This window comes from Varroa jacobsoni, unplaced genomic scaffold (assembly GCF_002532875.2).
Source record: "Varroa jacobsoni isolate VJ856 unplaced genomic scaffold, vjacob_1.0 scaffold_1209, whole genome shotgun sequence".
Lineage (NCBI taxonomy): Eukaryota > Metazoa > Arthropoda > Arachnida > Mesostigmata > Varroidae > Varroa > Varroa jacobsoni.
The window spans coordinates 77,562-100,542 of NW_019214111.1; the positions used below are offsets into that span (position 1 = coordinate 77,562).

General features: G+C 41.6%; 1 protein-coding gene across 1 annotated transcript in view; it reads left to right on the forward strand.

The window, feature by feature from the left end:
- The first annotated feature begins 5,191 nt into the window (after window positions 1-5,191).
- The window catches only part of LOC111267681 (protein zyg-11 homolog B), a 27,439-nt gene continuing 9,649 nt past the window's right edge, over window positions 5,192-22,981 (forward strand). The window contains exons 1-7 of the mRNA XM_022846082.2: window positions 5,192-6,002; window positions 11,718-11,873; window positions 15,216-15,499; window positions 16,991-17,254; window positions 18,199-18,679; window positions 19,135-19,323; window positions 21,090-21,234. Of these exons, the coding sequence (XP_022701817.1) occupies window positions 5,790-6,002; window positions 11,718-11,873; window positions 15,216-15,499; window positions 16,991-17,254; window positions 18,199-18,679; window positions 19,135-19,323; window positions 21,090-21,234 (1,732 nt within the window). The 5' untranslated portion in view covers window positions 5,192-5,789. The remainder of the gene's footprint in view (window positions 6,003-11,717; window positions 11,874-15,215; window positions 15,500-16,990; window positions 17,255-18,198; window positions 18,680-19,134; window positions 19,324-21,089; window positions 21,235-22,981) is intronic.

Consider the following 22,981-nt stretch of genomic DNA (forward strand, 5'->3'; position numbering starts at 1 on the left):
CCAAATGATATCTGGTATCATTACGGACAAAAAAAAGCCTAGGAATATATCGTTAGTTTTCTTTTCAGTGCGAGAGGTCACATCAGCATACAGAGCAGCAGATAACAAAATGCAAAACGCATATTTAAAGCAAACGCTTACAAAAAACATGTACTACCGGTTCAGTGAGGGATGTTTTCTATATAAAATCAGACAAAAATAGATTATGCCATCAAAAGAATCATCTATTTCAACTTGATTATATAGTTACATAGCCTTAATTTTCGAACGCAACGTGTTGCTGGGTGCCTGTTTATAGATGGTATTCAAAAGAACTACATAAATACATTGCGTACCAGTCGTGTCTATACCCATTTGAATATTATTACGTAGCATTACTTCGTTCACTGTTTAGAAATGTTACCAGTGTACCCATGCCACGTAAGGAATACGTGCAAATACTACCAAAAGGCACGGGGTTAAATACGGCGCATGTTTAATATTTTCTTTTCTCGCAAAAGCCACGAGCATATATACGTGGTACTGTCGCGTTGATTGAACGCAATATCTGAGACATAATGCGCCGCTTTGGCTAGGTGCGAATCATCGCATTAGTGATGAATTAAGTCAGAATGTAGGAAAGCGCTTGAAAGTCTAAGGTCCGGCATATGCACGTTTATTGAAACGTGCACCTGAAAATGGAGCACCACACACTGAGTGAGCTACGTTGATCAAATAGATCCTTCGGTCGAGGTCCGTACGTACAATATGCCGTTAGGTTCTGTAGCACATTCATCCGCTACTCAACACAGCCTATGTTCAAACTAAAGACTATACATTGTGACTATTGCTAATCTATATGCCAAAATATGTATGTGTGTATTTAATAAGCTTCAAGCACGAAGGACCTCAGCCTAAGGCCTACCAAGAATGATTCGGGCTTTCACAAAGGCAAACACTATAGCCCAAGTAGGATTTGCTCTTAAAGCGTTATCTGTTTTTTGTCAACATAACGCTAAATGTTCAAAAGCTCTAGACGCTTCAAATATCATCATCTTCGTGTATCGTCTTGCGTCTTCACACGCCGCCTAGGATATGATGGGGGAAGACTTAGAATAGGTGTCCCCGTCTTCGCAAATATATGCAGATTTAACAAGTATGGCGTTGTCAGCCGAGATTAGCTGTAAGAGACGTCATAGTCGCAACTGGGCATTACTGCTATTACAGATCGCTTATGTTAACACACTATTTCAACGGTGGCTATAAATATGGGCCACCAGATTGGAAAAGCGAAAATAAAGACAAGCGTCTTTAACTACTCGTAGAGCAAGTTAAGATAGCATGAAACGATGCGATTCAAAGGCAAATTGGCAATAAACGTTATACAACGCGTAGAACTTCTAGCCGCTTTATGACAATGGTTTTATCAAAAATAGCCCTGAATTGGGTTGGCAAGTAGCAGAAACTAAATCATAGCACAGGAAGGACTTGGCAAAAGCTCTTTTGGCACAAGAAAAATCGTCAAGTCTCTTGCTACACCTGTACGGTGACATATATAATAGCTGGAGAACGGCAACGGCTTTCATAGGAAAATAAGACAACCTTTGTGTACGGTTTGACGTAAGATTCTGCTGCTGCAAGGCTATTTTCATGGTCCTGGGCGGCAAAGGCCTTTGGACTCTCTGTGTGGTCATCGGGACAGCACAGCTCATTGTTGCTTACATAACGGGAATTATGTTTTTCTTTCTGTAACAGGTTACTACGATAAAAAATCACTCTGAAAATTAATGGGCAGCTGTCTTCAACATTCTTCAAGCAGATGGCAACTATACGTAGAATGGAACTTGGCGAACCGGCTGAGTACCGTGTTCGGCGTCATTATTCCTATATAGTGATGATAATAATAATTTCTTTGTGTGTGACACATATTCTGTCAATTATAGTAACAGTCGAGAGAGGAGTAGGAGTAGCTAGTTGTAGGGAGGTCTGCAGGAGTATTACCTGATCGAAATTCCCAAAACGATCTTCGTTTTGTTCCTGTGGATCTATAAAGCTTTCGAAAGAACGAAGCTCATATTAATCGTCAATACGAGATGTTTTAAAAGGAGGCGAAACAGAGATGTAACGAGTAATTTTTATTCTAGCCACTCCGTGCAGATACAGCCATAGATGTCGTATGCCTTTCCCCTTCTACGAGTTGAACGTTTAAACGATATGATGCATATGTGCGTATCGCATAATATTTGCAGTCCATTAGGAGCAACCTCGATCAGATGTGGTCACTAAAAAAAGAAGGCAACTTGTGTATACATTTTATACGTGTGGCGTGTCAAAGACTTTCGATTCTTTTTGCCCTTCAGGATTAATAGGGCTTGTATATGTGATACGCCACAGTCACGATACAACGTTTTATACCAGTAACTGTTTTTGCCACCACCATCACGTATACATGCACACCGACCACAGTGTCTTGAGTTCTTCGTTCGGTAACACGCATCAACCTTGACGAAGATCATTTATGGAATTAAGCAGCCATGGTCATAAGCTTTTTTTCGCTTACATTTGTTGTTTGGACTAGGTATTTGTCCGAAAAAATCGCCTGTTGCTAAAACAACAAGTCCCCCTTCCCCCGGGGGCTATACAGCGTTTCATTTATCGCAAGTCAACTGTTTGTTGAAACCATTACATCAGCACACTCAAACTGAACACTTCCCGCCTTTTTTACAACAAAATCACGCAATCAAAGTATAACGGTCGCGCCGTCGTGATACTGTTTGTCGCAAAGCGGCTTACGCACTGTATTATCTTAAGATAGTCTACCACTAACTGCCACCACTATTCACTAACTGACTTTTCGAAACCGAGGTGTCCAGGGGTCTCTAGCTAGGTCAAGTAACGGTTAGCTAGCTAATAAGAGTAGATGGGCAAAGCCTGCGGGTTACCAAGGCTCTGTACAGGGGCAAATGGGTGGAAGCGCCTGAGTGAACAGAGACGCATGTTCTGACGGGCATAGATGCACCGACTAAAAAAGGCCAGTAACTGAAGACGTGCTACTGGCAGAGGTCAAGGGGCCAATGAATTGTACAGCAAAAGTTAGGAACAGCAAAATGTCCGTAGAGGCAGGGAGAGTAGGCGATAGGCCTGCTGTTGTGGGGGTGTTTGTTTAGAAAAAGTCCGCCGGTCGGCTATCATAGAATGACTGCATGGAATGTCCAGTAGAAGAAGAAAATGAAGAGGTATCCATAGAGATGGTGACATCGTCCTGTGCATGGTGGGAACTAGCTTACTGGGACAAAGGCGAGAAAGGTAACTTAGTAAGGGTGAAGTGGAAAGAGGTAATGGAAGGGCAAACTCCACCTGTACAGTTTTTCTTCTTTGACCAATACTTGCAACGGCGGATACTGCTTTAACCTGACCGTATAATTGGACGACGGGATACAAAGGAGAAAAACTATGAGCGAGTTTGCACAGAAACAGATTACGAATGTCTGAACTCTGCACTATTATGAGTCCGGTTACACCGATGAGATGCACTCCCTGAGGTGGGCCTGCAGTAAATTTGAGGCCAACGAATCGATTGATTTGCGAACATAAAGAACAAACACAGAATCCTAAGGAGAACGGGCCATGATGTTGTTACTACTTCGATAGGAACTCCTTTCGTCTTGTCTGGAAGAACAGTTCGTTTTGCGTATCCATGTGCCTTGACATAGCTAAGATATAGCTATTCATGACAGCCAACTAGCTAGGTTTAGGCGTCCTTGCTCATTATGCTACGTACCAACAACGGTGTATATATATGATAGTTTGCGATTACATTGTTTTTATCTTATCATGATCATAATAGAAAATGTATACAAATAAATCATCTGATATAAGAAGAAATAAGGTTATTTAAAATATCTGATATCAGTTCATTCATTAATATTAAACTCATAAGCTAAACGCTCAGTACATATACTAAGAGAATCTTTCCATATGTGTGACCTGAATATCGAAATTTATCGTCTCAGTAAGGCGACAGTGGTCCAGGACACCATCAGCGTATCCTACCGTATCGTGCAATATCGTATTGTTGCATTGACCTAAAGGGCAGCCCTCAGGGAACCACGTCTGCCATAAGATCCGGATGTGATATCAAGATGATAATATAAGACAAATACTATTAATTAAATACTATTAAATCGCACTGTCACTTGTTACGGGCATTGTCAGCTCGACGTAGGCTATGCTAGAAATCTGCAGGACAAACAAGGCTCCAAATAGCTAGATCATTTGTAAAGACCCTTCGGCTGTATTTAGCCAACTGGTACCGTATCCAATCAAGTGGTCAAAGAAAAAAAATACGAATCTGTTTTGTCATCGTATGGCAGTTAACTATTCTGGTTCTCTATGAAACATGCTGAACATCGTCCAGGGCTCAGTAACCATTTGGGCTTAAAGCTGAACTCCACAATGATCAGCGAATCGGATAAATTGTGGATTCAACTTCAGTGAAGTTCTGTCGAGCAACAAATGCTTTAGATACTGTTGCTTAATTAGGTTCTATTTCAAGCGCACTACTGACACCTAACGGACCATTTTTGACTTAACGACCACGTCGTCAGAACAACATCAGATTTGTCCAAAGCTATATTTTATTTTATACTGACGACTACCAGCAAAGGTGAATAAATTACACTGGGTTTGATTTACTCTGTACTTTAGGGTGCCATTTTCGGTGGAGTATTACTACAATATTTCTTTCCAGGCTTTTCTATTAAAACACATGCCTAAACTAGGAGTTAAACTAAAATAACATGCTATTTTGCCTATTTAAGGGTTGTTTATCACCAGTTCTGTATGATTTACCTTTACCGACGTCGGTTAACTAATCTAAATATTCCAAGGAACTTACAAACGCTGTTCTAATAATTCACACTTCTATAATATTATCAGGCCCTATCGTTACCACCACAGAGATTGTATTAGCCCAGAATAGGTACCTTGGAATTATTCTAATTTTTGTTATTTTTCTATTACTATCCATTTTTATCACTCTTCTATTTCTAGAATGTCTATGTGGATAGGCCTTGTATCGTCATTTGCACTAGCAGTATCATATGTCATAGTCCTTGTAAGTGCCAAATAATTTTTTGTAAAACGATCGACCGTATGTTAGAGTTTTATCTTGTTCTGACGCGTTCCCTGTTCCATTTTCTATTCCAGATGCGTCGTAGCGACCTGAGGAGGCTGCGCGCATGGTGAGATGGATAGCGCGGCAGGCTTTCGGGATCCTTCCTGTTGTTGAATTGAACTCCCATGTTGTCCGATGTCGCTCGTCCACCTTTCTTCCTGAGAGCCACCGCGCCTCCGCAATAATAGTAGCAACAGCCACATATAGAAACAACGAGAGTGACAACTGAAGTCAAGTCGACGACGGCCATGTAGTTAGCCTCTTTCCTCGTAATTGAAGTCGCCAAGCTTACCAGTCGAAACGGAGTCGCATATTACTGTCATACTAAATCGTAAACCGTCTATCGTATTGCTACGTTATCCTGTTGTACGATATAACGTCAAGACGGTAATATCGATCGGTTGTTGGTTCATGGTCCGTTGATACTATCGCTTGCATCGTTGAACCATACTTTTTTCGAGTAACTCGTGTTGTTCGTTTGATACCCAGTCCCTAATCCGGTATTATTGTACCTATTGCTACGACAGCAGTGGTACCCCTAACAACAAGTGCACTTCAGTCAATCTACGTCGACGCTGCCGATACTTACTACCACTGAAAGTGCCGCTGGATAATTAAGCTCGAAGCCGCCAAGATGTACGACTCACCATTGTCCCTGCAAAGGAACTGTATCGACTTTATCGCCAGCAACCTAACGGCGGTATGTCGGGTCGAGCCACCCACGCCCCCGGACCAAAGCCCGGGCTCCACCGGGGCAACAGATCTTCAGCGCTATGTATTCAAAGATTCGGATGTCTTCTTCCATCAGGGCTTATCACAGAGCTTACTCGAGACAATCTCGGAACAGGTGGGTAGAAAATGCAAATTAATGTAGTAACAATAGGGCCAGTAAGTATCAGTGACCATTTGGCAGATAATGTATTCTGCTAATACTGTATCCGTTAGCTCAACTGTCCTATTTTTGGGTATATCTAAAGATGATATTTGGAGGAAATGATATTAGGTGCATTTTTGTGATTAAAAAAAAAGCAGTTACGAGCTCTATTAGTTCGTCTTTCGTCAGAGTGAGACTGGTTTATCAGGTGATTCTTTTGTAATTTACCATAGCAAAGTGACTGTGGAAATGTGTCTGTAAGTACGTTAATTTTTTTCTTAACGTTTAGCTAAAGCAACTTTATAACCCTCCAAACCCTCTAACTCTATAAACCCTCCAAAAAAGAAGTTTCACCTAATGGTCACAGTCATTTGTACATGTGTCATGTATTCCGATAGATAATTAGTAGCATTTCGCTTAGTTAGACCTTGGGCACCCGAAATGCTTCGTCATCTGTTTGGACCCGACCGAAAGGCCTATGGGGTTCGCGCAATTGGCCACATAGTTGTGCAACTCGAAGCGTGTGGCCCCTCGCTTAGCACTGATAGTATTATGGATTGTCGGCCTTCACAATGTAATCTTGTCTGAATTGCGTTAACCAAGATCTTATGTTAACATGGTGAACGCTAGGTCATAAAGACAGACCTCATACAAGAGCATAACACGGGTTTCATGAACATTTTCATTTGCTTCATTTACCTGGAGGGAAAATCGGTCAAGGTCTTGACGGCTTTAGGCGGGCAAAAGGAGAGGACGGTGACCAATATCTGGTAATACATGCAGTTGGTAATTCATAAAAAATGCTGGCCAAGTAACGCAACTCATGATGGGGTAAATAGAAGTAGAATTTAGGGGGCAGAGAAAATCAGCGGTTTTATCAGTATTCGAATTCAGACGCTTTAAGGCCATTTTGACACGTACAGTGTAGAGATACAACTTTTTCATTATATGATAATCAAAATAATACTAACAATCATACAGTCGATTAGAGGTTTCTAGAACAATAGTTAGATGTAGTACTGGGAGACCAACGCCTTGTCCCTGAACATTGTTTTTACGTGATCTAAAGATAGCTTCATTTGATGGTTATGTTCACGTATACGAATTATTGGATATTAGATTCACAAGTCTCTGGAGGGGTTTTGCCTTCAGATCAAAATTATCTGTTTTATTTTAGACATATATGACTGGGGATCATCGTCACGTGATTACGCTCTTGTTTGTAGCACCTATCCAAAATATTCGGTGTTCGTTAGACCAGTCAAAATGTTGTACATCGGAAAGTAGCTGCATATTCCTTCTTTGAAAAAGGCCACAGTATGGCGTGAGCGCCTGCGCACCTTTCAGGCCGCGTTTCTAAGTACCGCTTTGCGGCGACCCTTCAAACTGCCCTGCTTATTCCACGTTGCCACTAGCTGTTCGCCCTTTCTTTCGCGCTCTCTTTCTAACGGATGTTGTTTTTATCCCCGTTTCTAAATCGACCATTATAACTCTTGTTTAGCTGAAAGCGAGCCAAAAGAGGCACTCAACGTAAAAACGAATAAAAGGAAAAGCCATATTTCTCGTTTCTTCCCAGGATTTACTGTGCAACAGGAAGAGGGAAGCCCCACATGACAAAGTCAATCCTTCGCCAAACAGCAGCACCCCCGCCCCCCAAACTGCTGCAGTCGGCAAGAGAAAGGTACGAAAGGTCGTAAGGACGTCGCCTTTTAGTGGCGGACAAAAGCTTTTCCTCCACAACTGGACATCTCGCCTGAGTGCTTAGAGTTAGGAGAGCTTCTTCCAAACCTATGTGTCTGAAACGCTGTGAAGAGGTCACTGGAGAGGTAGAGCCGCTGCTGTAACAATACCTGAAATTCATGTCGCAAATAGCGCTGGAAAAGTAATGTCGCACAGTGTATAGAATATTCTTGACTGCTTTCTGGTGCTGCTCGATTTCATATGGTTACCTAACGCCGTCAACTGAATCAAGCTCACTGCGGTTTGGTAGAAACTGTGCCTTGCCCCTCATATTTATTATTTATTTACGTAGTTCATATGTAGCCACGGTGTTTTGGCTTGATTGTAACAGTTTCAATAGTTTCACACTCTAAAGGAACAGTAACAGGTATTGATATTGGATTAATAGAGAGTCGCATGTTTTGAAAAACATCGCCCCTTTCCGCTTGCAAGGCGATACAAAGCTCCGATGGATCGTGGCGTGATTGGGCATACGCTGACGCAAAGCCCAAATAGAAACTGCTTCATAGAGCTACTCTCTACTTATTTCTAAATTAATTTGGGATTGTGGCTACGGTTTGTATACAGGGCATTTAGAGACGCCTCGAAATTCAAACTCCTTCTTAATTCGAGCCAAGTTATTTATCTGTAGGCTTATGTGTGTGTTATATCGTTCAGAAAAAAAAGGCTGAAGAAATCATTTACACAGAATCGACTAGCATGGCAAAAAGTCACTTCCCTCAAACATTTCATTTAAAAAAAACGTTATTGAAAACCCCGTAACTACCTACATATTCGATGACCAGCGACAGCTTGGGTATTAATACAAGTTGTGTATTAATTTGCCGATCACATATGTTCATGCTTGCCAGAGATAGCTTTTAGGTGTTTATCAAGATTTTTCTTCTTTTAGCGCCTAACATAAGCAAATTCGATACGGACCATACAAACTAAAAACGGGTTAGTTTCTAGGTAAAAACTCCTCCGGTTTGCATGACGTACTTACAGAACACGCATTCGCCACAGCTGTTTGAATAATGTACCACGCACCTTCGAGAGTACCACGCTTTTAAGACACGCTGAATTTCCTAATTTGTACGAGTCCACTTTATGATCCATAGTGATGAGAATCCAGGATCAGCTGGTGAATAAACGCGGGGTATCAATAGAAAGAAGAAAAAAGACTTCCTTGAGATAGCAAAAACCGTTACAGTGCAGCCCCTGTGGTGATAGGACCGGTGGAGCATCCTGTTTTCACGAATTTTTTCATAGGAGGTAGCGAGTGCTAGATTTAATCGCGTATGCTTCTCGAAGTACGGCAGTTTACAGCATTGGGCCTTATCGCCTCGGCTAATATTCTTTGTCGTTCGATCTAATACCCTTACTATGAGGTCGTATCTTTCAGAAAGTTTCTTGGAACGTACAGCGGGATGACTGGAAATATAGGGTAGTCGTTAAACCGCGAAGTATTTTGTGGGGGAAAAGTTATAAGCCATCTGTTACAACTGGTGGATTGTACAGATATTTAGTGTACTTCATAGTGCTAGCCACAAGGGGATGAAGTTTTTTATATGTGATTTTCCACAGTGCAAGGCTAATTGTAGTTGGTTGTTAAGAAATGGACCTGGGGGCTAACTGTTTGTTTTAGGAGCCCTGGTAACCTCGTTTAACGAACAAATAGATAGAAACGTACTTTATACACAGTTCTCCTTCGTAGACTGGTAGGACGTCAAACAAAGCGACGAGCGTTGTTCACTTTCGATTCGACAAATCAAAAGTTTTATTTGAAATGTACTGTGACTTCTAGGTTGAAACCCAACGTACACATGGGACGGCCACCCTTCTACTTTAACTTTTCAACGTATTACGAACGTTGTTTTTGACATCGAGAGAATTCGATCGAATCAAAAGTCTGGTCTATAACAGCATGGCGAATGGTGACAGTAAATAAAACATTGTGCCATTCTAAAAAAAAAAGAAGAAAAAAAAACAACAAAACAGATTTACTCAATGTTGATCGTCGACATACGTGAGAATTATTCCGTTTGCTGTTTATCTTTACTTCTCCTATTTCTTGCGAAGACACTGAGAAGCGTATAAAATACAAGATGTATTTATTGTTTGACATGGCTCGAATAGTTTCCACAAGTGGAGAGATACATTACACACGTGTGTAAATGGTACGAAAAGGCTGCTTCTAACCTACAAAATGTGTCAAGTGTATGTCGGGTACTGCCTTAATGAAATACTGCTTCAGGCGGCAGGCTCCAGTATGAAGCGAGCCGTGCGCTTTCGAATCTAGGCTATCTCACTCTGCGACTCGTTAGCGGAAGTAAGCGTGTCAGCACTGCACTGTTTCACGGAGATATCAGTCTACCAATGGATAGTCCGTGAGCAGCCATTGATGAAACGCTTGAACGTTGAAGTCTTCGACACAGAACTGCCCCTACATGTTATTCTAAAATGTTCTAAATCGATTCATTATTACGGTTACGCACAATTAAGCGTTTCATAGACTTCTCCGTACGTCTATGCGCTTTGAGGCGGATGGCCGCATTAGTCGCCGAGCGTATACTTTTTTAAGTTAGGCCGATAATATAATTGCAAGACCGTTAGCAGGGCGGATTCCTTTCCGGGCATCGGAGCTAATCAGACGTCAAGCTTTGCGGGTCGAGACGGCTCTGCCGTCGTGCCTGAGACTACTCATTATCGGCATATGGACACCCATTGATTCAGTTTCTTTATCGTTCACGTAAGCTATTGCTGGTGGGAGATGCACGAATAAACGAACGTGCGCGAAGTACCTTCATGAACGGTTACGGACCGCCTGGTCTGATTACTAGCCTATTTGAAGCGGCTGACACATGGATGATTGTACTGGTTGCGTTTTACGTAAATACACATTGTAGTACCTTGGAAAGGAATTAGATCAAACATATAATGTTTCATAGGCAGTTGTTGTGAGATGTTGCTGCGGCGCGACAAACGCAGGAAAGACTTAAGCTAATGTCATTATTGTTAATCTGGTCAAAACGCTCGTACGGGGCGAACATGTGTTCCCTTCTGGCCACTCAGTTGTCATAACTATGATAATCAAACACTTAATCCATACAATGATCGTTGATTTACATGTTACGGTCATTTCAGGTTCCGCTTACTTTTAAACTGTATATCGTTTTCGACGACCATGTTTTTCCTTCGGTGAGAAAGGTATTCAAAGCTGAGGCTGCGCTCCTTGCCGTTGCTGCATAATAAAATGCATCATTGTTATTTGTACGAATAGACTTCACTTTGGTATCAGCCATTAACTTACCGGAACTTCATTGGGTCAAAAATGCACAATCGTATCAAACATTGTCTATTTTAACGAAATCGGACGTTTTGCGTACTCTGTATGCCACTGATATTTCGAGACATTTATCGTGCAGGATGTCTGATTTGAGCTGACTTGTTATTGAAGTTTAACTTTTGACATATCTAACTCATTATGTAATAGTAACCATCTAGGAATCAATACCTAAAACTCTGAGCGTTAGCCAATGCAACGAGATCGTACAAACTTTTAGAAATATGCCACTACGTGGGTCATGCACGTATGATTAAACTGGCGATAGACATAAGATGTAACCGTTCAGATGTGTGAATGTTAATCGAAAAACTAGACAATTTTAATTTTTAAATGTTTCACAAATCGTCGCCAGTGTCCTGATTCACGGAACGGTCCTTAAAGGATATTTTTGAGTCAGTCTGAGGTATAATTGGAGAAGAAGTTCCTCCATACTTTTCTTTCGCATAGAAAGAAAGCACTGTGCGTACGCGCACAAATCGCAGAAATACAAGTTTCGATCTTAAAGTAATCAGCGTTAACCGTTATGTGAATTGTGCTTTAGCTCTCCATACCAGCGTTGTTATTTTCGTAGCACGGCCGTTACTAATCGTTTGGCCTTCTTTTTGCCTAATCGATTTCAGGGTCGCCTCACCGATAACGTTATGGCCCTATTTGAGGCCCGTTCGACTCGTCTGGAGCGGGTTACAATCAAAAACGCTGCTCACGTTTCGACCCGGGGACTTCGCGTACTCAAAGCACACAAGATACACGAGCTTGAAGCTGTCGGTTTATGTCGGGTAAGTAACAGCATCATGGATGTCGCGAGGATTGAAAATAGTACAGAAACGATCAGCATAAAACAAAGACCTACCACGCTGAAACAATTTACGATAACAAGTTAGACGGCTCGAGTGTCTTTATTAAAGGAATCCGCTTTCTATTACAGTAATTTACGCATCTCCTACTGCTTAACAGAATAGAATAATAGAGTAGAATAAATGCTTTCCAACTGTGACTTTTCCCGACTCTGTACGTGCATATTAACCAGCTGGTTAGGGAGCGCATGCAAGCGTATGTTCAGGTTAACTAACAGCCGTTGAACAACGAACGCGGTGAGGACCTTTGAATTTTTCGACGGTGAACTTCGGATAACGTGTATAGACGAGGCAGCGCGGCGCTGTCTAACACTTGGTTCTCTAAGGGATTAGTTTCTAATCTGGCAGGGTGCGTAAAATGAATTATTTCGGCAATGATGCCATTTTTTTGCCGCTGGACAAATTTTTCTCTTGAAACACAAGGCTCATGTACGAAGTATCCCAATTCCTTCCCGAATGGAATACCTTTCGATAAAGTTAAATACGCTTTTTATAAATCTCAAGCGTTCCTTTACTATTTACATTATTACAAACGACGTTTGTCTACTTTCTGCTGGTGACAAAAAGCTTTCGCGGGATAGCAAAGGCAGCGATAAAGATCTCGACCTTTGATCACACTAGAACACCTCTAATGAATGTTTTCTTCGCGTTCCTTACTGCAGGCTCACAAGGTTTGGAGTCACTGACTTATTGTGTCAGCATATAAACTGTTCGATGAACTCACTCCGACCGACTCCGTATGATCATTACCTTAGCTGAAAGCAATGTCACGCTCTGTCGGTCGATTTTTCCTGCTAGACCTGCTAAGCCTGATGGGCCTTATGGTGTCCTGGCGATCCCTAGTGATTTCCCGACTGTCTTCTAATTTGGGTTGGTGCTGTGCCGATGTCGACAGGTATTTTGCTTGATTCTTAGTCTTGCCGCTCCAAATAGGGAGTCCTGCTTTGGTTGTTTCTTGGTTTTTTTAGCGTTGCCAGGAGCAATGGCTCGCGCATGCCCTGGCCTAAATGCTATCCACTGACTTTTCGTCCATGACGTTGTGCCATAACACCTACACACCTGCACTCTATACGCCAACCGGCACCAAAAAGAACAGTTTGCGAGCAGCTGCCTCAACGGTGGCAGGCGATCCATTGTCAAGCAAAAATACGACGCATGTAATCTGATTAATCAATAAAGAGTTTCGTAACTCTACAAGCTAAGTGTACATTATTGAGGGCTTCTCAAATATTTAACGAGCTGTCGTTCTAATTTTTCATTTTGTTTTGGGATGGGAAAATTCTCGATCGACCGACAATTTTTTGACATTCTCTGAGGCATCGAGTGAGCTTAATGGATTCAGTAACTAAGTGTTTCGAATGTAGTGAATGAGTCAGAAGAGCAGAAAATTTGTGATGGCACAGAAGTTCCTCTTATTGCTAGACGGCAAGAATTACTTTCTTACGGTAAGGAACGCTCGAACTCTTTGCTTCGACGAAGGTCGTGCTAAACGACGAGAGCTCACTTAGCGCAAATGTTCGATCAATACAGCTTTACATTACGATTCCTATGAGAAAAGTTTACTTTTTTGAAAATCCCCCCCCCCCCTCTCTATCTTTCTCTCTTTCAGCTAAAAATCCTGTCTAAACAGTAAGCGGAGTTATCGAAGACGAAGATTGTCAGTATTATGCCGTGAGGCTAGAAAGAAAAGCTGTTAGCATTTCCTGTGATTTTCAAAGCATTAAAACATCCTAGCAGAAAATACGGTTTTTCTTCGCTTTCGATTCGTGTACCATTGGATTTTCATTATCAGACATGCTAGGTTATCAGGCAGGCCAAGGGAAGGTTACCTTTTGAAGGTCCCAATATTGCATAGAAATATCATACGATCAAGGGAGTCGGCAGTGACGAATCGTGAAGAATAGCCAAACAACAATCGTGTTGTGTCATTAGTAGGACCAGAATCGACTCGATCTATGTGACAATGATGAACAATTCGCTGCAGCGTTATTCATGAACCCTGAGTGAGTGTCTTGGTGGCGACGTTCGTACCACATTTCTTGTATTTTCGAGTCTACTCACCAAAAAACTGCCTAAGACTCTGTCCTTGTCGACATTATCTAAACCTATGGCTAATTTATAAGACTATATGTCAAAACAACTGACTCGAGGGGGACAGAGTACGATTGGAATAACTGAAAGCTCTGTGGCTATCACTACATGGTGCGGAAAGGCCGCGCAACTACCGCGAACAAGACCGAAGTAAGTTCTTGGCTGACTTATTTTTATTTTATTTTTCTGTTGTTTTAGTTTATTCCCTTAATCAATATGGACAGCTGGTTAGGGAGCCGCCGTACTAACGTATTTCTGTCATTGATTAAAGATACTGCGTGCTAACTATTAAATTGTCAATCTGGCTGTACGTAGTAAATATTCTAGAAAGGCAAACAAAAATCACCGAAGCGGAGTTGATGGTTAAACAATCGCTTACATCATACGCTCGGTTGAGGGTGTTGAAATGAATTTGTTTTCTAAAAATGAGACATACATATATAGGATGTTTGACATAAAATAGCTATACGTCTAGCGAGCCATAAGAAATGTTTTAGGCAGCATATATCCGATGATGGAATATTTCCAGTGCATAGAAGCTAGCTGTTGTCATGGCATTTGACAGTAGCACAGGGGAACGTTCGGTTCAGCTTAATGTCATCTTTACTAATATAAACCGTTCATTTATAGTAGTTCTAACTTACAATTATTGTACAAATCATATGACTTTAAGGTACGTAAGACAAACATGTTACTGTTCAATTTGAATTGTGTCTAACACCGTCACCGTCTCTCCGCCGCAGGGTGCTTGTCCTCTGTTATGTTTAAAACTTAAAGCTGATAGACTGCCGGATCGATGTGTGCTTTAGAGTGAAATTCTGATGCGCGTCTTAGAGACGAACGGCATCTGAACGCCATTCTACAAATAGCATAAGCACTCACGTAGAAGGTTGTCAAACTTTTGGATAATTTCGAAGTAAATATAAGATGCGAGATATTTACTCATGGAAAATATAGTCAGGGATAATTAACTCTGACATATTTAGCCGGCCGACATGTAGGAGGCTGCGGGGGAATGATAGCGTTCACATTTTTCGATGGCACTTGATAGTACGTTGGTTGTGCGGGAGAGCTCCTTTCTATTCATGCTACCAGTTACGTGCTTCCCCAATTATCTTTTACTGTAATACGTTACTAATCGATGTTGTACAATTTGACAATCGACAATGATAGGTGACGGTCAACGATTTGATCGCTTGTCTGGGCGAGTGGACGATGGACAATTTGCGCTCATTGAACGTGGCTGAATCGACATTTATATCAGCCTGTGCACGACGCGAGTTCCCACATAACATGCCAGTCATTATCTCGCTATCCAAACTGCGTAATCTTCGAGTGTTGAATGTATCGTTTACGGAATTTGACACCCATTCCTTAGAGATTGTCTCCCAGGATTTGCCCCATCTGTGCGTGCTCGACATCTCACAGACCAAAGTGAACGATGTCTCTTCGTTGAGGTAAGTGTGCCGGAGGCGACATCGAACACAGTATCATAGAAGTTAGTAAATTTTCGAGCCGCAAATCATATGTATATAATTTGTTAGCTAAAATCTTAAAAATGAAACAAAAATGTTAAGTATGCTCAGAATAAGAGTGTAAATTAAACCAAATGAAGGCTTTGAGATTGTTACGCGATTTCTTTGCTTTCAGAAGGCTTTTGCCTCAGACTGTATAGACAGAGTACACATTTCGAAAGAGGTACGATACGACTTTCGTTAGGTTTCGTAGGTGAGAATGTTGCTTATGAGTCTCGCATGTATACAAGGTACGAACGTGGAAATACCGATAAAGAATGGATAAAATGAACATTGCCTTAGTTCATGTGACTTCCAATAGTCGAACCATGGACAACGCGAAACATTCTCGTCTAAAGCTCGCATTTTGTTGGATTTCCGCCCAGTTTAAACATTTCTGACTGCTTTTTAATACCTAGGATATTTTCTATTTCGTATAGTGGAATTTCTGAAATGGGCGCTTAGCAGTGTCGATCTATTCAAATAATCGCGAGGATTCCCATTTGTTACTGCGGTATTGCATTTAAGAAAGGAGTTAGTCACGCATTAAATGTTATCAGTATCTCGTTCGGATGCACTATTCACTTTGATCGTAAACAATAGACAACTTAGCGAGTGCTTTCTCAACTTCCTGGCAACTACCTTCGAAGGTTGACACTTTTTCCCGATTCTGATATACTGACATTTTTCTCGCGTAGCCAGCTGCTGGCCTTGTTCTAACATCGAAGACTGATGGCAAAAAAGTCGCATTTACTTACTAGAAAAACTCTTTCGCTCGACTTACGTAGTTTGTGCTTAATAGGAAAAAAAACGTAAGAAAAACATAAGCACGGTTAGTAAAACAAGTTCAAACCCAAGCTTCAAATGATTCAGACAGTTGGCTCTTTTCAGGACAAAGCGAAGTGGGCCTGTCTAGTGGGTTCCGTTTCGAACCCAGACCGTTCCAGTAAATATGTCTAAGTTTAGAAGCCAAGCAGGCCACCACGAAACTCCTACGGCGGTCAATAGTTCAACGGAAAAATGACAAGCTAAAGTCTGTTGTTCTGCCAAGTAGGCAAAGTCAACTTGGAAACCGCCGAACTTGTAACGCGTAGTTTGTGGCCCGCTTAAACGGGGGGCTAGAAGACGCGCTTTTTATTTAAACTGACATTTCTCCTTCCGCATGTCATTCCCCGAGTGCGTTTCTATATAGGTCGGACGCAGTAGTCTAACTTGTCTGCGCTAACTCAGTTTTTCAACGCCGTACGCGTGTTCGTGCTGCTGTTATGGCATCTATGATCTGTGACATGAGAATTTAGCAGAGTGTTATAAGAGGCATCGATAATTCTCCAACTTTTTTCACGACTGCTGCTTAAGCTAAAGCTTAAGCAGCACTCGAGAAGATCTAGTTCTTTTATTTTATTTATTTATTTTTTATTTAATTTTACTTTGCAGAAAATGCGCCAGTCGACTTATATCCTTGAATCTATACAATCTCCGTCAGTTGGACATGTGTGCGCTAGCAACGACGCTTCAACTAGCGACGAAGCTTCGCTTCCTTGATGTCTCCTGTGATCGCGATTCGGGCCAGTACACGACGCAGGAAACACACACGACGCTACATTCGGTTAAGCCACTTCTGGAGAAGTATGAAAGTCTTCCGCAGCTAAGGGTGTTCGACATATCAGGACGTGAAGGCATCGATATATCTGATTTAAGGTGTGTTTACTTTGACCCCCTAGCGAGTAGGTAGACAAGCAGGTAGGCAGCCCGACTGTGGGCATCCTTAGCAATTGTTCTAAAGTTACGTAAACTGAACACCGAGCCTTACATCTGGATTATTGCCACGAATTATTATGGAGCGTCAATCAGAATTTTTTTTACAGCAGTAACACGTTCTAGATTTACACGTGTCTCAGTCCGTAGTTCTAAGTCGGCGTTTCACCGTATTAATACGACTTGGCCTTCGAGCGCCTTGTTCTCATAGTAGCACCCATGGTGGTAACGATGGAACTCACGTTCAGTGATTCATGGCCGTCACAGGCAACATTTGGTTAGTAAAAGAGCAATTGCTCTTTTGCAGCCGCCGTGTTGTTTACTTACGTATGTCCTTTGTACTTGTAGCAGTCAGCAGCTTGTAAGTTGCTTCGAGACGTTAGCCTTTTGATAAGTCTTCACGATTAAGTTTGCATGTATGTAAATGAATATTCTCAACTTCGTAACACCCAGCTCATCAAAGTCGCGCCATATTTTTGTTCTCCAGAGAAGAAGATACGTGGTTCAAGACTTCGTGACCTTGCACCGCATTTATAGACAACTTACTCTTCGAATGTTGACGTGGCGCTTCGTTAACTTATGAAAGCTACCCCTGGGTCATTTCCAGTAACCTATATTCGAACCTAATACTTTGAACAGCGATTGAGCGTCTACTATGCAACTAACCTAAAATAATTCTGTCCCATAAATAAGCTAGCAATAACAAACAATGTGAAGTACGAACAAAAATTACGATAGGTATCAGGTTTACGTAGCCTAACGCTAAACCTGTCGCTCACTTGGTAGGAATAGGCATACAATAAGATTCTATAGTGTTCAACCTATATTATACATCCTCGACTAATTGTATTCCTCGTCGTCACTGTATCCGTGCGTAACGTTTCTAGGGCATTCATTCACACGCACCCCCTACTGGCGTTTCTCGGTTTGGCCGAAACAGAAGTGTGCTTTGACCCAATGTTCACGGCGAATAGCCCTGGTGCCCTTTGCATAGCGGTGTCAGGCTGCGGCAGCGAACCCCAGGTACTGGAATCGTTACGGCGATACTCAGAGCGACGGTTCTTCGTACAAAAATCGCTCTATCACCTTTATGGCTACACGCAGAACATGACGGAGCCACGAGTGGACATTATCGAATTAATCTTGCCTGGCATGCACAAACATTCTCGGGTGCTTGGCATCCAGATGGCAGCTACGGCTTGTCTATATAATTTATCAAGAGGTCTACTCGGACAGAAGATCCATCCGATTTGGTTGAAGAAGATTGTGGAATTAACCTTGACAGCAATGGAGACTTTTCCCAAACATCAGCAACTACAGAAAAACACTCTATTGACGTTATGCTCAGATCGGATCTTGCAAGATGTGGTATGTACATGTTTATGCTATTATTATTGTTTTGTTTATTACCGTTCTTATTAGTGTTAGTTTAATTGATAAATGAGCTCGTTATTGTTATTATAGAAAAACTATACAACAACTTGTTGTGAATATTCTATTTGTGATAATTTTCAATGTAGTTCTGTATTGGGTACAGCTGTACAAATATCATTGGTACATGAAGATAAATACGTTAAGCAGCTTGATAAAACCAGTGGTTTAAGAATTGAATAGCACTAAAGACGCCCAAGTTTGCATCTATATATGCAAACTTGGGCGTCTTGTTTGAACTTTGCTATACCCACGTCACCTTTGGCAAGAAAGAAGTCTAATTAAACGCTTTGTTGGGTTTTTATGTGCTTCTGTATGTCATGTTGTGACATTTGGCCTGATGTTGTTACTATGGTTGCGGCAATCATCTACTGCCTCCTGTTTTCCCGCAGTCCTTCGATCGTTACCATTGTGCGAAGTTGGTAATGGACTCGCTGGTATTTTTTGACGATCCCGCCATGAACCGCATGTCCGTGGCCATTTGTTCGATTCTTGCCGCCAAGATCTCCACGTGCGAGACTTCATCCCTAGGCGCAGAGCCGATGTATATGAAGCGACTGCTACGAATCGTCAAGGCCAAGGTGTGTACAGGCGCAAACAGACGCTGGCATTATCGTGAGTGATTCCTGACGCTGTACTTTATATAGACGCTTACCACATCGTAACCAGCCACACACGAGAGCATCACCTGTTTATAAACCCAGTCAGAGTATAAAGAACCGTCCGAGAGTCTCTCTGTAAAGGTATCACATAATACATCTACAAAAACTATCTTAAGCATTTACCAATGTTTTTTAGAGCCGTTGGAAGTAGCATTTTTGTCAATAAAACGCACATCACTTTTCTGATCTCTCTCTCTCTCATACGGAGACATGCAGCACTATTGATTGTGCCCTGGAAATCACAATAGAACAAGCCTATTTTTTTTTTTATAACAGTTGGGCTCTAAAGAAGTTTCTATTTCATACCTAGTTTATTCATTCAATTTAACTAAAATTATAATAACAATTATATATATTGTCTTATACGTTGGATCAGTCGAAAAAAACCAATGTATCTTAAAGGCACGTAATGGGGCAATCAATAGAAACAGAAAAAAGAAAGGTTCGCGGCTGTCAGCCTATGACGTTGTTGTAAATTCCTGTGAGAGTCCTTCGTCTACTAACCGAATATGAAGCACGTCGTCGAGCACATTTGTGATACGTTACTATTAGGTACCATATGGTTGGCCTCTAATGCTTCTTGCCCGGTGAGTAAAACTTCGTGACCCTCGATCGAGACATCGAACTGCTGCGTCTCCAGGCACTGCTGAACTGATCCCGGCTGCGATATAGTCGCTATAATGGTACCGCCGTTGAAATGATGGGGTGATTAGCACGTGTCCGTGAGCCTTACGGGGATGGCGTACAAACTATTTTGTCAAACCATTTCTGTATAAAAGTAAAAATTGCTAAATTTAGCTCGAGGCATATTCGTAATACTTGAAGAATGCTTAGATTACTCAACGCAACGGGAAGACACCTGTGTTACCCGTGTCTTAAGGTGCAGGCTGCAGCTTGACGATACGCATGGCCTGAACAAGCTAGTTTACGATACGCTGCTATTATTTCTCGATCGGCCATTACCCAGTGTCGCCAGGGCGGGTTTGAGCTATTCATAAATGACAAGGCGTACATTAGCTATTGGCAAATATAGCAGCGACTAGGTAGGCGATGTTTCCTACCTAGTGCAATCTAACGAAGTACGAGTGTTTGAGATAATTCGAAATTACGTCTCGGTGAAATAAAAGCTAAACCTCTAACTATGAACGTCACGGGTCACTGGTTCAAGTCCTATGAACGATACTTGCTATATCACAAGAATGATTAAATAGAAAGACAGATTTCGCATCATATAATTAAGCAGCCAGAAGCGTTTAGGATCTATCGCTACGCACAGCGGGTTTCGACTGCTTATATTATGATATATACAAAAATAAATTAACATTATTATTAATAAAAATATTATTATTTATATACATTGCAAAATATTACTGCAAATGGACAATCACAGTGGTAACTGCAAGTAACGGCTTCAATGGCCTACCCAGCCGTGATAACAACCCAAACAAACAACAGATATCTGTTCGCCAAAGCCCGTCAACGAGACGTGAATAGTTCAAAATCCGTAAAAAAAAAAAAACCTAACAAATTGGGGCGTAGATACACAGCTGGCTCCTTGATGGAAGGAGCCAGCCGTGTAACTTGTATGACACGAAAAGCCATTCCTGCTCTCCGCCCGGGGTTTCTTTTGCTATCGTCGTACGTGCACAGTTCATTTCTGCGATGTATTCTAATTGTACCTACAGATAACGGAAGGTGCGGTAGATATTATGATGAAGTTTACGCTGTCGGCTTTATGGAATCTGACTGATGAATCTCCGAAGACCTGTTCCGTGTTTCTTTCGCTAGGCGGAATGGATCTGTTCATGAAAGTGCTCGCCAAGTTCCATGGTAAGTAGAACTTCTTTACTGCTCAAATGACCTAGTATTTCTCTTAACAACTCTTAAACAGATTAGATTGGCACACCTTGATAATTTCAGTGTTCGTGTCTCGTTCAAGTAACTTGTTTTACATTTCCAGTGTTTGAAGACGCACGAGTAAAAATGTGTGTAATCGACTGATTAATACACACTTCTGCCCGATCCCATTACCACTGTTCTTTGTGACTTTATTATTTCGTCATTGCTACGACATGCTATGTATATGTATATATAGAAGAAGTCATTTACAATACTCTCTATTTACATCAGCAGCGTTCACATAAAAAGTTGCTCTTATTCCTTTTTTTCAACGCATTGCCTTATTTGCCTCTTGACATACTGGCCCCAGTCATTAGTACATGTACTAAATCGACCGAAATACGGGCTCTTATGGCCTGTATCACTGACACATATCTCATAGATGCCGTCGAGCACTGTAGCTTTACGGCGCACATACGTCAGCCAAGCAATGCAAACAGCGCAAGTATAAACAGTCGTTATATTCCGGCGCTTACTTATTATAGCATACTGTTGCATCACTCACCCTGCAGCACTTCCCTGCTGGTCACTTCGATGTTTCCAACGAGCACAGTGAACAAAAAAAAAAAAGACGACGCGCGCTTAATGATGTCTCCTATGTAACGGATGACTCTTGGTCGCAGGGGCACCAAATTGATTAAGATATAGCCGCGCAACGGCTCGCAAAAACGGCCAGCAATCAGACATCAGAAACGTTTGGCTTGCGCGGATCATTCAGAAAATGATCGCGCAACACCGCGTTCTGTACATAAGTACACTGAATGAAATTGCGATTGCTGCAGTTCCTGTGTCCGGCCTATGTCAGTGCACAGGCTTCTTTCCATCATCAGGTAATCGCCCCAATGCATGCCGATACAATTACGTTGTCTACCAGCTCTGTACATGAGCTGTCACCTGAACAAGGACCCAATCTCGACCAATGTCGGCATTTTTTAATTGTACCTTGCTCATAGCAAGCTATGCCGTCGTGATCACCAAAGACACTTGCAGACTATAGGGCAGCACCGTCAACAAAGCGAACATTGTTTGTATGATGGGGTTTAGAGATAGATGAATGAGTCGCACCGCTGTTTATGACAACGTGGAGAGAGATATTAGCGTTGATCACTGGACGTCTCGTCGAAGTTTAGATGCAAAATAGAAGCACTTATATGACGCGTAATGTAACCCTCTTTACTAAGAATATTGGCGTGTTTGCCAAGTCAACGATACGATACAATCGGAGCGTTTGTGTAGTCGTGCAGAACGTTAAAATTCTGTAAGCAACTTGGAAATCGACGACCGCTAAAAGTCGACTGGCGTTTTGACTATCTACTGGCTAGTGACTCTCGCTAGTACACCTTATACTACTACTTGGTTTTCTGCACATCTGCAGAAGCTAAATGCTAGATACAATAGATATCAATATACAAACGCAGATACTCGATAACTAAGAAGTGCATAAGAGAACACTTCATTTTGGAAAGTTTCAGCGAATATCTGATGAAGTAACGCATTAACATATTATCATTATATGCTATATTAATAATGTGTATAATAAAGGTTTAATTAGCAAAAATTTTATTTAAAGAAATTGCCATTTTTGTATCTAGCTATCTATATTAAACCAATCTAGCCCTCTGCTGACGTCAACTATTCTACGTCTATTTGTAAATCAGTACTTACTTTACCTAACTAA